Below are 15,772 nucleotides of genomic sequence, written 5' to 3'. Positions count from 1 at the left end.
GAATGTCATTTCAAAGTATGGTGGCTAAATATTTTAACTATAGGAATGTTTAGGTTTGTCTAGAAAATTGTACATTGTATGAGGTGTCAATAAGTATCATGTTCTTATATTTTTCCCTTAGGTCCCTCACACTGTAAGTATAATAAGAGTACCATTTAAACGATGATAGAGATGATTTTGTGCCATATTATGATGTAGATCATAAAACATCAAACAATAAATTTAATAAAAAATATAGTATCCATAAATTTTTATTGAAATTCTTCAGACTCATAAATGAAGTTAGAATATGATATTATTGTATGATAATATGCTAGGAAAACACTAATTTAATTAGTCTCATGTAGTACGATACTAGATCATGATATTATGCAATGTGAGAGTGCGTATACCGACTAATTTTCTTGATGATGTCACTAGTTTTTTTTCTCTTCCATCGTTAAATTTGAATTTATATTTTCTAGGGTCCAACGAGCCATGTTTTTTCCGTTCTTAGTCGCTGTTTCATATTGTGATTAATTCTTCATATTTTCTGGCCATTTTGTTGTAGTGAATGCGAATTTGCTGCATACATAGGTATATTTGCTGAGTGGATGCGTTGGGGATGTTGCAATAGTTTTATCTGCTTTTTATGCGTGTGGGAGAAAAATTGTTGCAAATGACGTTACTCCATATACTTTGTGATAAATGTTGTGTGCAGAAGGTTAACTGTGATGACCGAAGGTCCTAGATTACCATTTAAACTGGATCTGGCGAGTATGCTCGCCTAATCTTTACCTGCACATTGTGAAGTCAGCACTGAAATCCTAAAAACCCATGTCCTCCAACGGTGTGTAGCGCCCACTCGATCCACTTTCACCGCTTCTTCCTTGTTTGCTCTGCATCTAGAGAAAATCGACTAACACTTAGGAAAACCATTAATCATTGTTTGGTACCATAGGATTTCTGGGTATTACAAGGGATAATCTTCAAAGGATTGGGTGAAATCCCTACCTTCACGCAATCCTCTCAAACCTCATAAACCACGATCCCCAATCCCCTGGGTAGACTAGTCTCTGCGTATTGGAGCAAATATAGTAGTCCGGAATTTGAGGAAAATTGGGAATCAAACTACGCTAATACATTAGAACCGAACATTCTTGTAGAAACAAGTGGGGATTTAGGGAAATAATCCCCACAATCCTTAGAAATATATACACTAGTACTAGCAAAGAAGACCTTACTATTTCTTACGTTTTCCACCTTTTTTTCCCTTGCCGCCAAAGCAGAGACAAGTACAAGCGACGAATTATTTCCATTATTGAGTATACGGGATATATCACTGGTACAGTGGTACACTGCAGCGACAGGGAGGTACAGGTAAAGAAAGCGATGCGAGCTACATATCAACGTCAGATGTGGTAGCTGGCTCTTACACATGCATATGCATGCACGTACGCATGGAAATCAAGTCGCGTCCTAGCTACCCGATGACGGGGGTCTGGGCGACGATGCCGCTGTTGTCGATGAAGACACGGACGCGCTCCGCGTTGTAGCCCGGCGGGAGCGGTGCGCCGGGCGGCAGCACCTCGACGGCGACGTCGGGCCTTTCGTGGGCGATCTCCGTCGCCGCCAGTGTCGCCAGGATGCCCACCAGCTCCGGCCACGAAGACTTGGCGCCGCTCATCTCCAGAAGATTAATTAGTACGAGAACTGAACCCAGAAAATTGGTGGGGAGCTACAGACATAAACTTTGGAATTTATAGAAGGACGCATATGCGGAGAGTTTTGGCTAGCCGCACAGCGGCAGACAAGATGGCGATCGAGACGGAGGCATCGGAGGAGCGTTTTGGCTTACTGTCCAGTGTCCAGTAGACCAGTACTCCGGTTCATCAGGCCGTGGTTGGTCAGTTAACACAATCGTAGGACAAAGGCATCATAAGAGGGACCGTGTTGCGGCGTTGCATATACGTATATGGCTGCGGAAACAAGGGCCACAAACAAACATGGATGGGCGCTGCTTCTCAGAAGTGACGTTCGTTGCATTACACTAGATATGCATGCTCGAACCAATCCCTCTATTTACACTCCACGGCGTAGTTCACTCTTCTAGTTCAATTTCACGCCCATAATAATGACACCGGTTAGGTTATGATACACTGAACAACTGAATAAAAATCTTATTGTAATTCAAAATTAATTTCGTAAATTATATTATACATTTAGGGTCAAAGTTCAAACTCGAAGGGTCAAACAAGTCATGTGTTTTCAAATGGAGTAACTGGATACTTTTCTAGGTCCACAAGTACCTCTTTAAAACCATGTATATGCTTCACATAAATTACATATAATAATCAGTGGCCACCGAGATGTGGCTGATATCGATAAACGTGGTCCTTGTGAATGACTCATACTGCATTCTCGCATATAAATGCTTTTGGTAAAGAGAATATATTAATATCGTGAAGTTACCAATTACACCCAACATTTGCACCAGCAAGATATCTAGAGACATCAAAGATGCAGACAACCAGTAAAAAATATAAAGATAAATAAAAATAAAGACCTATCACGGTGATGAAACACTTGCAATAACAACACTCTAACCACCACCGAAGACAACATCCGAGCAAAAAAAATTTTCTCCAAAAGCAACGCCTTCAGGAAGGAAACAATGCACAAGTGTTATCATCGCTCGAACGAGGATGTTGGGTTTTCACTCTGGAGGAAGTCCAAGTTTCCAAAATAATGTCTTCGACAAGACCATTGCCAGGTACAACAAATAAATCCCAAATCATGGATTTTCACCCTGAAAGCTGTGACTTGGGAGTCGAAGAGCACCACTGAAAATGCAGTTCAACTTTGCTGCAACGCCCTCTTGCCAAGTCTGATGCAAGTCGCCAACACCTGACAGTCTGACACACAAGAAGAACATGCGCCACATAGTGTTCCTCGCAACCAGTACACCTCTCCGTCATTATAAATCCCCAATCGCAGCTACCATGACTTTCTCCACCACTGTCAATTTTATGAAAATCTATATTTGGACATGCCCATTGATGGCGTGTAACTCACACGTTCGTTGGGAACCCCAAGAGGAAGGTATGATGCGCACAACAGCAAGTTTTCCCTCAGAAAGAAACCAAGGTTTATCGAACCAGGAGGAGCCAAAAAGCACGTTGAAGGTTGATGGCGGCGGGATGTAGTGCGGCGCAACACCAGGGATTCCGGCGCCAACGTGGAACCTGCACAACACAACCAAAGTACTTTGCCCCAACGAAACAGTGAGGTTGTCAATCTCACCGGCTTGCTGTAACAAAGGATTAACCGTATTGTGTGGAAGATGATTGTTTGCAGAAAAACAGTAGAACAGTATTGCAGTAGATTGTATTTCAGTATAGAGAATTGGACCGGGGTCCACAGTTCACTAGAGGTGTCTCTCCCATAAGATAAACAGCATGTTGGGTGAACAAATTACAGTTGGGCAATTGACAAATAAAGAGGGCATGACCATGCACATACATATCATGATGAGTATAGTGAGATTTAATTGGGCATTACGACAAAGTACATAGACCGCCATCCAGCATGCATCTATGCCTAAAAAGTCTACCTTTAGGTTATCATCCGAACCCCCTCCAGTATTAAGTTGCTAACAACAGACAATTGCATTAAGTATTGCGCGTAATGTAATCAGTAACTACATCCTTGAACATAGCACCAATGTTTTATCCCTAGTGGCAACAACACATCCACAACCTTAGAACTTTCTCATCCTTGTCCCGAGATATCAATGGAGGCATGAACCCACTATCGAGCATAAATACTCCCTCTTGGAGTTACAAGCATCTACTTGGCCAGAGCATCTACTAGTAACGGAGAGCATGCAAGATCATAAACAACACATAGACATACCTTTGATAATCAACATAACAAGTATTCTCTATTCATCGGATCCCAACAAACGCAACATATAGAATTACAGATAGATGATCTTGATCATGTTAGGCAGCTCACAAGATCCGACAATGAAGCACAATGGGGAGAAGACAACCATCTAGCTACTGCTATGGACCCATATTCCAGGGGTAGACTACTCACACATCACTCCGGAGGCGACCATGGCGGCGTAGAGTCCTCCGGGAGATGATTCCCCTCTCCGGCAGGGTGCCGGAGGCGATCTCCTGGATCCCCCGAGATGGGATCGGCGGCGGCGTCTCTGGAAGGTTTTCCGTATCGTTGCTCTCGGTACTGGGGGTTTCGCAACGGAGGCTTTAAGTAGGCGGAAGGGCAGGTCGGGAGGCGGCACGAGGGCCCACACCACAGGGCCGCGCGGCCAAGGGGGCCGCGCCGCCCTAGGGTGTGGCCACCTCGTGGCCCCACTTCGTCTCCTCTTCGGTCTTCTGGAAGCTTCGTGGCAAAATAGGACCCTGGGCGTTGATTTCGTCCAATTCCGAGAATATTTCGTTACTAGGATTTCTGAAACCAAAAACAGCAGAAAACAGCAACTGGCACTTCGGCATCTTGTTAATAGGTTAGTTCCAGAAAATGCACGAATATGACATAAAGTGTGCATAAAACATGTAGATAACATCAATAATGTGGCATGGAACATAAGAAATTATCGATACGTCGGAGACGTATCAGCATCCCCAAGCTTAGTTCTGCTCGTCCCGAGCAGGTAAAACGATAACACAGATAATTTCTGGAGTGACATGCCATCATAACCTTGATCATACTATTTGTAAAGTATATGTAGTGAATGCAGCGATCAAAACAATGTATATGACATGAGTAAACAAATGAATCATAAAGCAAAGACTTTTTATGAATAGCACTTCAAGACAAGCATCAATAAGTCTTGCATAAGAGTTAACTCATAAAGCAATAATTCATAATAAAGGTATTGAAGCAACACAAAGGAAGATTAAGTTTCAGCGGTTGCTTTCAACTTGTAACATGTATATCTCATGGATATTGTCAACATAGAGTAATATAATAAGTGCAATAAGCAAGTATGTAGGAATCAATGCACAGTTCACACAAGTGTTTGCTTCTTGAGGTGGAGAGAAATAGGTGAACTGACTCAACAATGAAAGTAAAAGAATTGTCCTCCATAGAGGAAAAGCATCGATTGCTATATTTGTGCTAGAGCTTTGATTTTGAAAACATGAAACAATTTTGTCAACGGTAGTAATAAGGGATATGTATCATGTAAATTATATCTTACAAGTTGCAAGCCTCATGCATAGTATACTAATAGTGCCCGCACCTTGTCCTAATTAGCTTGGACTACCGGATCATCGCAATGCACATGTTTTAACCAAGTGTCACAAAGGGGTACCTCTATGCCGCCTGTACAAAGGTCTAAGGAGAAAGCTCGCATTGGATTTCTCGCTATTGATTATTCTCAACTTAGACATCCATACCGGGACAACATAGACAACAGATAATGGACTCCTCTTTTATGCATAAGCATGTAACAACAATTAATAATTTTCTCATATGAGATTGAGGATATATGTCCAAAACTGAAACTTCCACCATGGATCATGGCTTTAGTTAGCGGCCCAATGTTCTTCTCTAACAATATGCATGCTTAACCATAAGGTGGTAGATCGCTCTTACTTCAGACAAGACGAACATGCATAGCAACTCACATGAAATTCAACAAAGAGTAGTTGATGGCGTCCCCAGTGAACATGGTTATCGCACAACAAGCAACTTAATAAGAGATAAAGTGCATAATTACATATTCAATACCACAATAGTTTTTAAGCTATTTGTCCCATGAGCTATATATTGCAAAGGTGAATGATGGAATTTTAAAGGTAGCACTCAAGCAATTTACTTTGGAATGGCGGAAAATACCATGTAGTAGGTAGGTATGGTGGACACAAATGGCATAGTGGTTGGCTCAAGTATTTTGGATGCATGAGAAGTATTCCCTCTCAATACAAGGTTTAGGCTAGCAAGGCTTATTTGAAACAAACACAAGGATGAACCGGTGCAGCAAAACTCACATAAAAGACATATTGAAAACATTATAAGACTCTACACCGTCTTCCTTGTTGTTCAAACTCAATACTAGAAATTATCTAGACCTTAGAGAGACCAAATATGCAAACCAAATTTTAGCATGCTCTATGTATTTCTTCATTAATGGGTGCAAAGCATATGATGCAAGAGCTTAAACATGAGCACAACAATTGCCAAGTATCACATTACCCAAGACATTATAGCAATTTACTACATGTATCATTTTCCAATTCCAACCATATAACAATTTAACGAAGAAGAAACTTCGCCATGAATACTATGAGTAGAAACTAAGGACATACTTGTCCATATGCTACAGCGGAGCGTGTCTCTCTCCCATAAAGTGAATGCTAGGATCCATTTTATTCAAACAAAACAAAAAAAACAAAAACAAACCGACGCTCCAAGCAAAGCACATAAGATGTGATGGAATAAAAATATAGTTTCAGGGGAGGAACATGATAATGTTGTCGATGAACAAGGGGATGCCTTGGGCATCCCCAAGCTTAGATGCTTGAGTCTTCTTAGAATATGCAGGGGTGAACCACCGGGGCATCCCCAAGCTTAGAGCTTTCACTCTCCTTGATCATGTTGCATCATACTCCTCTCTTGATCCTTGAAAACTTCCTCACACCAAACTTAGAACAACTCATTAGAGGGTTAGCGACAATAAAAATTAACATGTTCAGAGGTGACACAATCATTCTTAACACTTCTGGACATTGCATAAAGCTACTGGACATTAATGGATCAAAGAAATTCATCCAACATAGCAAAAGAGGCAATGCGAAATAAAAGGCAGAATCTGTCAAAACAGAACAGTTCGTATTGACGAATTTTATCGAGGCACCAGACTTGCTCAAATGAAAATGCTCAAATTGAATAAAAGTTGCGTACATATCTGAGGATCACTCACGTAAATTGGCATAATTTTCTGAGTTACCTACAGAGAAAACAGCCCAGATTCGTGACAGCAAAGAAATCTGTTTCTGCGCAGTAATCCAAATCTAGTATGAACTTTTCTATCAACGACTTTACTTGGCACAACAAAACACTAAACTAAGATAAGGAGAGGTTGCTACAGTAGTAAACAACTTCCAAGACACAAAATAAAAACAAAGTACTGTAGGTAAAAACATGGGTTGTCTCCCATAAGCGCTTTTCTTTAACGCCTTTCAGCTAGGCGCAGAAAGTGTGTATCAAGTATTATCAAAGGGTGGTGCATTCTCAGCGGGGTGTGGAGTTTTCTCAACCAGGCATAGTATATTAGATACATAAGTTTTAGCATCTCCCTTTTCATTAGTCTTAGGCGTGCTACTCTCATCAAACAAATTTTCAGGAACAAGCCAAGCATAGTTATTTTCTAGTGCATCATTCATAGCTAGGAGTTTACATGGTATTGGTGCTTTGATCTCCCCTCCATCATTAATATTATTAGTGTACTTTATTCTATCAGTATCCATCTTTTCAAAGAGACTAACAAAATTGGTATATGAACCAAGCATATCATATTTAGCAAAGACCTTTCTAGCCTCTCTTGCTATACCACCAAATTCTCTAAGAAGGGTTTGTAAAACAAAATCTTTCTTTTCCCCTTCTTCCATATCACCGAGTGTAAGAAACATGTATTGGATTATAGGATTAAGATTAACAAATTTAGTTTCCAACATGTGAACTAAAGAGGCAACATCAATTTCATAAGTAGGCGCAAGGTCTACCAAGTGTCTATCTTCAAAACCTTCAATGGTACTAACATGATTGAAAAATTCTTCTATATTATTTCTCCCAACTATAGACCCACGTCCTACCGGTATGTTTTTCGTGGTAAAATTAAATGGAAACATGATGAATCAAGTAAAGTAAATGCAAGTAACTAATTTTTTTGTGTTTTTGATATAGCAAACAAGATAGCAAATAAAGTAAAACTAGCAACTAATTTTTTTGTATTTTGATTTAGTGCAGCAAACAAAGTAGTAAATAAAACTAAGCAAGACAAAAACAAAGTAAAGAGATTGGGAAGTGGAGACTCCCCTTGCAGCGTGTCTTGATCTCCCCGGTAACGGCGCCAGAAAAAGAGCTTGATGGCGTGTAACTCACACGTTCGTTGGGAACCCCAAGAGGAAGGTATGATGCGCACAGCAGCAAGTTTTCCCTCAGAAAGAAACCAAGGTTTATCGAACCAGGAGGAGCCAAGAAGCACGTTGAAGGTTGATGGCGGCGGGATGTAGTGCGGCGCAACACCAGGGATTCCGGCGCCAACGTGGAACCTGCACAACACAACCAAAGTACTTTGCCCCAACGAAACAGTGAGGTTGTCAATCTCACCGGCTTGCTGTAACAAAGGATTAACTGTATTGTGTGGAAGATGATTGTTTGCAGAAAAACAGTAGAACAGTATTGCAGTAGATTGTATTTCAGTATAGAGAATTGGACCGGGGTCCACAGTTCACTAGAGGTGTCTCTCCCATAAGATAAACAACATGTTGGGTGAACAAATTACAGTTGGGCAATTGACAAATAAAGAGGGCATGACCATGCACATACATATCATGATGAGTATAGTGAGATTTAATTGGGCATTACGACAAAGTACATAGACCGCCATCCAGCATGCATCTATGCCTAAAAAGTCCACCTTCAGGTTATCATCCAAACCCCCTCCAGTATTAAGTTGCTAACAACAGACAATTGCATTAAGTATTGCGCGTAATGTAATCAGTAACTACATCCTTGAACATAGCACCAATGTTTTATCCCTAGTGGCAACAGCACATCCACAACCTTAGAACTTTCTGTCCCTGTCCCAGATATCAATGGAGGCATGAACCCACTATCGAGCATAAATACTCCCTCTTGGAGTTACAAGCATCTACTTGGCCAGAGCATCTACTAGTAACGGAGAGCATGCAAGATCATAAACAACACATAGACATAACTTTGATAATCAACATAACAAGTATTCTCTATTCATCGGATCCCAACAAACGCAACATATAGAATTACAGATAGATGATCTTGATCATGTTAGGCAGCTCACAAGATCCGACAATGAAGCACAATGGGGAGAAGACAACCATCTAGCTACTGCTATGGACCCATAGTCCAGGGGTAGACTACTCACACATCACTCCGGAGGCGACCATGGCGGCGTAGAGTCCTCCGGGAGATGATTCCCCTCTCCGGCAGGGTGCCGGAGGCGATCTCCTGGATCCCCCGAGATGGGATCGGCGGCGGCGGCGTCTCTGGAAGGTTTTCCGTATCGTGGCTCTCGGTACTGGGGGTTTCGCAACGGAGGCTTGATGTAGGGGGTAGGGCAGGTCAGGGGGCGACACGAGGGCCCACACCACAGGGCCGCGCGGCCAAGGGGGGGGCCGCGCCGCCCTAGGGTGTGGCCACCTCGTGGCCCCACTTCGTCTCCTCTTCGGTCTTCTGGAAGCTTCGTGGCAAAATAGGACCCTGGGCGTTGATTTCGTCCAATTCCGAGAATATTTCGTTACTAGGATTTCTGAAACCAAAAACAGCAGAAAACAGCAACTGGCACTTCGGCATCTTGTTAATAGGTTAGTTCCAGAAAATGCACGAATATGACATAAAGTGTGCATAAAACATGTAGATAACATCAATAATGTGGCATGGAACATAAGAAATTATCGATACGTCGGAGACGTATCACCCATGACAGCGAAGCTTCACGCTATGCCCTCGTGAAGCCTACAGCTTCCGACCAATATGTTGAATATGCTTGGAATTGGTCAACAGAGATTGGACTTTTGTTTGGCACGGTGGATTTTTTGCTTAGTTGAATAAGAGAAAATGAATAAAAATAAGGTTGCCTTTCATTAGCTATAAAGGATCATAGGGCATGTACAATGGGGCGACGTCAGCCTTCCCTTACGGATGCCACGTCAGATTTTTGCCTAGTTGGAGGAGAGAGATTGAAGAAAGAGAAGGTTACCTTTCCTTAGCTAAGGGATGATCCCTTATGAAATAAGAGAAGGCTATTTTCTCCATTGTACCATTTGTCTTCCCTTAGCAACCCAATTTCCTTCTTAAATTTAATTGATTCTCAATTATTGCTAGGGATGACAATAAGAGATAATACATTGTACCACTTATATTTAGTGTTTTCTCTAGATGACGTGGACCGTTAAGAGAAGACATGCCTTCCCTATTATTGTACATGCCCACGTACAATGGGGTGACGCCAGCCTTCCCTTAGAGGTGCCACGTCAGATTTTTGCTTAGTTGGAGGAGAGAAAATGAAGGGAGAGAAGGTCATGTTCCCTTAGCTAAGAGATCATCTCTTAGAAAATAAGGGAAGGCATTTTCTCCATTGTACGATATGTCTTCCCCTAGCAACATAATTTTCTACCAATTTTAATTGATTACCATTAATTGCAAGGAAAGGCCATAAGAGATAACACATTGTATGACTTATTTCTATTGTCATCTCTAGATGATGTGGCGGTATAAGAAAAGACGTGCCTTTTCTACCATTGTAATCTTTACTATTAAATGGGAGTTGGTCGTTTGACACTCAACGGACTTTGGTGGTCGTCATTAAAACAATCCGGACCGTCCGATCTTCCACACCTCGAAAACTGCCGTCGGATCTCATGGTCTCGTCCACCGATGGAAACCTCCCTCCCGACCCCCTCTCTCACTTGTGCCTCCACCTGATCTCCTTATCTCCGCTGGATCCAATCGCGCCGCCCCCTCTGCCACCCACCTTGCCGGATACCCATCCCCTCCCACCGCCAGTAGGTCATCCGATGCGCAAGAGCTGCTCTTCCACTTCCCCTCCTCCTGGTGACCGTGGAGAACCACACGGATGAGAGACACGCGGGAGCATACGCGCCTGTCGGCCGGCCCGCATGGTCACGCTCGCTCCCGTGGCCGGTCGCGCAGGACAAGGTTGTCGTGCTGGACTGTGTAGGATGGTGGTGCAGGAGCGGCGGCGGTGTGCAGTCCGATGGTTGCAGCTGCTCGATGTCATAGATTTGGCCCAGATCTTCAATTTGGAAGGTGTGCTCCGCCCCCATCTTCTTGCTCTGATTGGAATCCTCGTTTCCGTCGATAGTCTTTTACTGAGATGTTTCCCATGGATTGTTGCTTGTTAGAATTTTCCTACTGGTTTCCCATGGATTGTTGCTTGTTAGAATTTTCCTGATCCGTACTACCATCGTAGCTGACTAAGTCTGCAACTCTGTGCTGATAGGTCATCGATATTGATCATTACAATCTAACGCCATTGACTGCAGTCTGTTCTGTCAACTACCTTGATAGGTTAACTCTCTCTCTCTATGAACTTCCTATAAGTCATTCATCTCAGCACCAACGCAAACGATCCTGGTAAAATCACATAATGTTGTTGAAATCATTTGGTTTCTCATGGCAGGAAGGCGAAGCTTAGATGGTGCAGCACTTGGCATTGGCATGTTTGTCTCAGGCTGGAAAATACTTCTGTGCCACTCCCGGTGGACCTGCAGGTCAGTGAGTTGTAACGATAATGGAAAAAAGACTGATTGGTCACAATGCTAGGAAATATGAACCGCTCTTCGTTCTCTAATGAAAGACTACACGTACATTCAGAAAAAAATGAAGCTTATAAGCCAAATGATTGGTAAAATCTTGATGTTGTTTGTTCCAAGATGTACAGTAATTCGTAATTACTTGAATGTCAGTATGTGACAACTTCTAGAACTCTTAATTCATTAGAAGAAATGCTCGCTATTGTACTAAAAGTTGTGTGTTTGTCAAAAAGCAACAATGCCAATTCACCACATCCGAGAAATAAACCTATCCATTATATACGTTGATGGCCAAAATGGAACTCCGAAACTGAATTCTTACCAGTTGAGAAGTAATCGCTTTTTATTTTCTGACATAACTTGAAGACATATGAATTGAACAATACTTTGCCAATTGCTTTACTCACATGTGTTCAGTTTTCTCCTTATTCTTCTTTGCGAGAATGTTTTTGTTTACTTCTAGAGCGGTATTTTTTTTATGGTACTTGCTAGATAATGAGTTTGTAGTACGTTTTAGAAAACTTACCTTTACGAAAAAAGAAGAAATCCACATGCCACTATGCCAGATTGTTTCCTTTGTCGCTTCTTTGTTGTTTATGGCTCAAGATTTGTTTTCTTATCACTGAACAATTAATGAGCACTTTCTGAATTGTTATTCAGCTTGCTTGTGGAAAAACTGGCAACGAGTATCAATCTGTCAGATAAAAGGATAACCCTTAAAAAATTGGATTATTGGCTTGTGCAGTGTGATGAAGTAAGTTGCTACTGACTCCACTTTTCCTGTTGTATTTCTCTTGTACGTGTTTGTTTCTCACATTCAACTTGCGTGAATTTTGGTGCATGTTTTTTCCAGTACACCTATATATTCATCGGTGCTTGTCAATTATTAACATGAAGGAAAAGCTTTTTCAATATCTTGATTCTCTTGGCGGCATCCTAGCATGTTTTTTGTTCAGGATACAAGATATGAAGTGTTAATTATCACTACTAATTGCATTACTGCATTTTTAACACCGGATTATTCTCCAACTAAAAATATGTGGTCTACTTCGGCAGTGAGTTGACGTGGATTTCTTTGAGGCTGAACTTCTTTTGTAATAGACAAGATCATGGTATGGTCATCGATTTATACAGAAAACTATTAGTCTGGATGGTAAAATAGATGCCTCCTGACTTTCAAACTCAGTCGATATGATTAACTATTTTTCTTTGGAGGTGCTTGAATTTATGTGTGCTTGAGGTTTGTAGAACAGGCAAGTCAAGTTCAAATTGAGCACTAGCTTGAGAATCTTGTCAGGCGTAGGTCGTAGTTTGTGGTAGACGACGCGCTGCAGCGGTGGGGAGAGAAGAAGACGCTAGAGGCAGCCTTTATGGAGCGCGAGTTCAGGGATGCCTTCCTTGAGCGTGTCTCGGAGGCGACAGCTAGCGCAATGCAGTGGAGAAATGGGTGAGAAAAGTTTTGGATCAGCCATGATTACTTTAAACCTTTCCACTCTATTGCGATGTGATCCAGGTAAAACGACCTCACTGGGAGTTGTATGAATTTGCAAGGAAGCAAAAGATAAAAAATGTTATGGTCCATATTGACTGAATTTCCCGATTCAGTTTTCATGTCCATATAGTGTTTGAGTTTTCGTCTTTTAGGTTAAGGTCCTAATGAATTCTTTCTCCAATGACATCCAAATTCTTCTTGATGACATGTTCAGTTAAATGCATATTTAGTTATTTATTGCTCACTTTTGTTTATATTTACTTATGGCGCCTCAATATTATGACTGAAAGTTGGTGAACTTTTGTTGTCATTAGGTATTACCCATAGACTTAGGAACTGTATTAAAGAGATAATTATGTTGCAAGTTCCTGCAGCATGTGTAGAACTTGGTGTTGCAAAACTTCCAAATATTCCACATACATTAGGAAAAGGATACACCCTAGGATGCCATCCATAATAGGGGTATATGATCATTTATTTCTTACAGAAATAAGGATATGTTATTTCAGTATACACCCAGGATTTCGACACTTAATATAATGTTATTTCTTTTGATGCAGACGACCTCTTCCCCAACTCAGTGTAGTGCAGCTACACAGTTGTCGTCGTTTGTCGATGCCATCACCGTCACTGGACAGTTGCTGCGGATAGAGATTGGTGTGCTAGCAGCCGGCTGTGGGGCAAGAAGAGGCCGAGATGTGCCAAGGCTAAAAAGAGGAGGTAGAGGAGTAAGGGTAGTTGGGGTGGTCACTCCCTCAGGCCCAGGCCCTAAGACTATTGGGAGCAGGAGCACTCCAAAAAATTGTAGATTCAATTATCTTCGCATTTGTATTGTTCAGGAAAAAATTGAGTTCTTAATTTATCTGTCGGTTATACTGCAAATGGAGCTGAGTGAGGTTGCATCATGATGCTCATTGATTGATTATTCTATTTTTGCGATGATTGATTATCATTGCCAAAGTTCTTGAGTAATATTTATTTTGCATTGCTGAACTTCTCTAGCAACATTCTCTTCCACAAAGTTGTCTTGTAAAAGTTGATGGTTCAGTTTTTTTTTGTTTGCTCAGTAATTGGACACTGGTCGGCCCGAAATCATAATAGAACTTATGAGCTAGTTATCCTAAAGAAAAAAACAAAACAACTTTTTTAACTGAAAAAGTATACACCCCTTGAAAGTTTAATCAATACACATTTTCGTATGTTTTACAAGCCATTCCTAATGACATATTGACACCGATCATGTAGGTTAGTGGTATGTCCGAGAGGCTTTGCCAGCAGAGGATGAGTTGATGACATGCACAATTTAATGTATGACCTGATCAAATTAGATTAAAAAATAGTGTGCGTGGAAATGCAAGGCATGGTTGTAACATCCCAAGTTTCAACAATAATAAAATCAAGAGAGAGTTTCAATTACTCAAATTTAGCCACAAACAAAAACTTTTTATATGCATATAGTGTCACATATAGTTTCATGCATAAGTTTGATTTTCTTTTGTGCAATTGCCATGATGAGTGTTGATATGTGGATCACTTGCTACTAAACCCTAAATTAAGATCACAAAACCCTAAATTGAGAAAAACAAAAGAATTAGAAAATAAGTCCATTTTCTCTCTCATACACATATGAGCAATTTTTGCAAACCTTTACATGAGGCCACCATTGCTTACCCTATGGTTTCTAAAACTCATATATAACAAAAACAAACACAAATGCATAAAAGAAACCAGATTCAAAACAAAGGAAAAGTCAAATTTTAAACACATATGATAATGGTCATATGTCACGCTTTTATTTTCTTCCCTACTTTGCACCTCTTTATCTCTCAACTCTTAAACTAAACCTAGTCGACCAATGCCATGTCATCCAAGACCATGTCACAGTCAACAACTTTCATGTTGACCATCATGGTTAAAGTTGACCAGGTTGACCAGTAGAATATTGACAAGAGGAGACTTTGAATCAATATGAAGATGATGCCAAATTTGAAATGTTGCAAATCAATTCCAAAATGAACCCCACCACCACTAAACTAACCTATAATTAATATGTTTGAGATCCACCAAAAAGAATTTCGAAATTCAAAATTTAAATTCATGCGGCCATATGATCGAACACCTGGCAGGCATCAATTCTGAAACACAACACAGCCATTTATCCATTGGACCATAGCTTAAACCCCTTTCTAATCTTCATCATTGTTGCTCCTCTGAGCCTCCTGCATCGAGCCAAGTACTTGCACCATCGTTTAAAGGAGGAGGAAACACTAAAACAATGCCATGTCATGTACCCCGGCCACCTTTGGGCATCCCTCTCTCTGGCCTTCCTCTCAACTTTTCTTCTTGTCTTCGAGCATCTCTGAAGCACAAGGATCACGGCAGTACCGCTCACTCGATCGCCAACGCACGGCATTGGCCAGAACGCCCGCGTCCAAAACCATGCCAGAGCATGCCAGCCAACGCGGTGAGCGCGCTCTGGACGCGCCAGTACGTCGCGCACTCGAGCGCGATCGTCCTCCCCCTGCATCCCTACGCCTGGAACGAGAACCGCCTCTACGCCCTCTACCACCTAGACCCACTCGAGCGACTGCGGCTGCCTCGTCACCGTCGTCCTCGCCGGCGAAGTACCGCGGGTACTGCCGCACTCGAAACAAGTTCCTGAACGATTCCTTCACCCTTTCTCTGCGCTAGCTAGTCCTGGAGCATCGCTAGAACGCCCCCTACAAGATGC

The 15,772-nt window shown here is 41.7% G+C and overlaps 1 protein-coding gene across 3 annotated transcripts; it reads left to right on the top strand.

The window, feature by feature from the left end:
* Positions 1 to 10,667: 10,667 nt before the first annotated feature.
* On the top strand, positions 10,668 to 14,394 carry LOC127308626 (uncharacterized). Of its 3 annotated transcripts, none has more exons than XM_051339493.2 (4): positions 10,668 to 11,043; positions 11,417 to 11,507; positions 12,210 to 12,303; positions 13,602 to 14,394. In XM_051339493.2, exons 1-4 carry the CDS (start codon positions 10,893 to 10,895, stop codon positions 13,947 to 13,949), a joined length of 684 nt encoding a protein of 227 aa, XP_051195453.1. In that variant the 5' UTR covers positions 10,668 to 10,892; the 3' UTR covers positions 13,950 to 14,394. The 3 variants fall into 3 exon arrangements, 2 of the variants coding, with proteins under 2 accessions (XP_051195453.1, XP_051195454.1); XR_007856696.2 differs by lacking the exon at positions 13,602 to 14,394 and adding an exon at positions 11,237 to 11,304 and having other exon boundaries at positions 10,670 to 11,043; positions 12,210 to 13,285; XM_051339494.2 differs by lacking the exon at positions 13,602 to 14,394 and adding an exon at positions 12,798 to 13,285 and having other exon boundaries at positions 10,671 to 11,043.
* Positions 14,395 to 15,772: the final 1,378 nt, after the last annotated feature.

The sequence above is a fragment of the Lolium perenne genome, chromosome 6 (assembly GCF_019359855.2).
Source record: "Lolium perenne isolate Kyuss_39 chromosome 6, Kyuss_2.0, whole genome shotgun sequence".
In the NCBI taxonomy this organism is placed as follows: Eukaryota; Viridiplantae; Streptophyta; class Magnoliopsida; order Poales; family Poaceae; genus Lolium; species Lolium perenne.
The sequence above is the reverse complement of the archived record's forward strand: the minus strand, read 5'-3'. Positions and strand labels throughout refer to the sequence as shown.

What these genes read in the sequence shown, in the direction of transcription:
- LOC127308626 (XM_051339493.2), top strand. Translation starts at nt 10,893, where the DNA reads ATGGTCACGCTCGCTCCCGTGGCCGGTCGCGCAGGACAAGGTTGTCGT. An exon ending in CACTCCCGGTGGACCTGCAG is followed by an intron (nt 11,508 to 12,209) that starts GTCAGTGAGTTG and finishes ATTGTTATTCAG; the next exon opens with CTTGCTTGTGGAAAAACTGG. An exon ending in GGCTTGTGCAGTGTGATGAA is followed by an intron (nt 12,304 to 13,601) that starts GTAAGTTGCTAC and finishes CTTTTGATGCAG; the next exon opens with ACGACCTCTTCCCCAACTCA.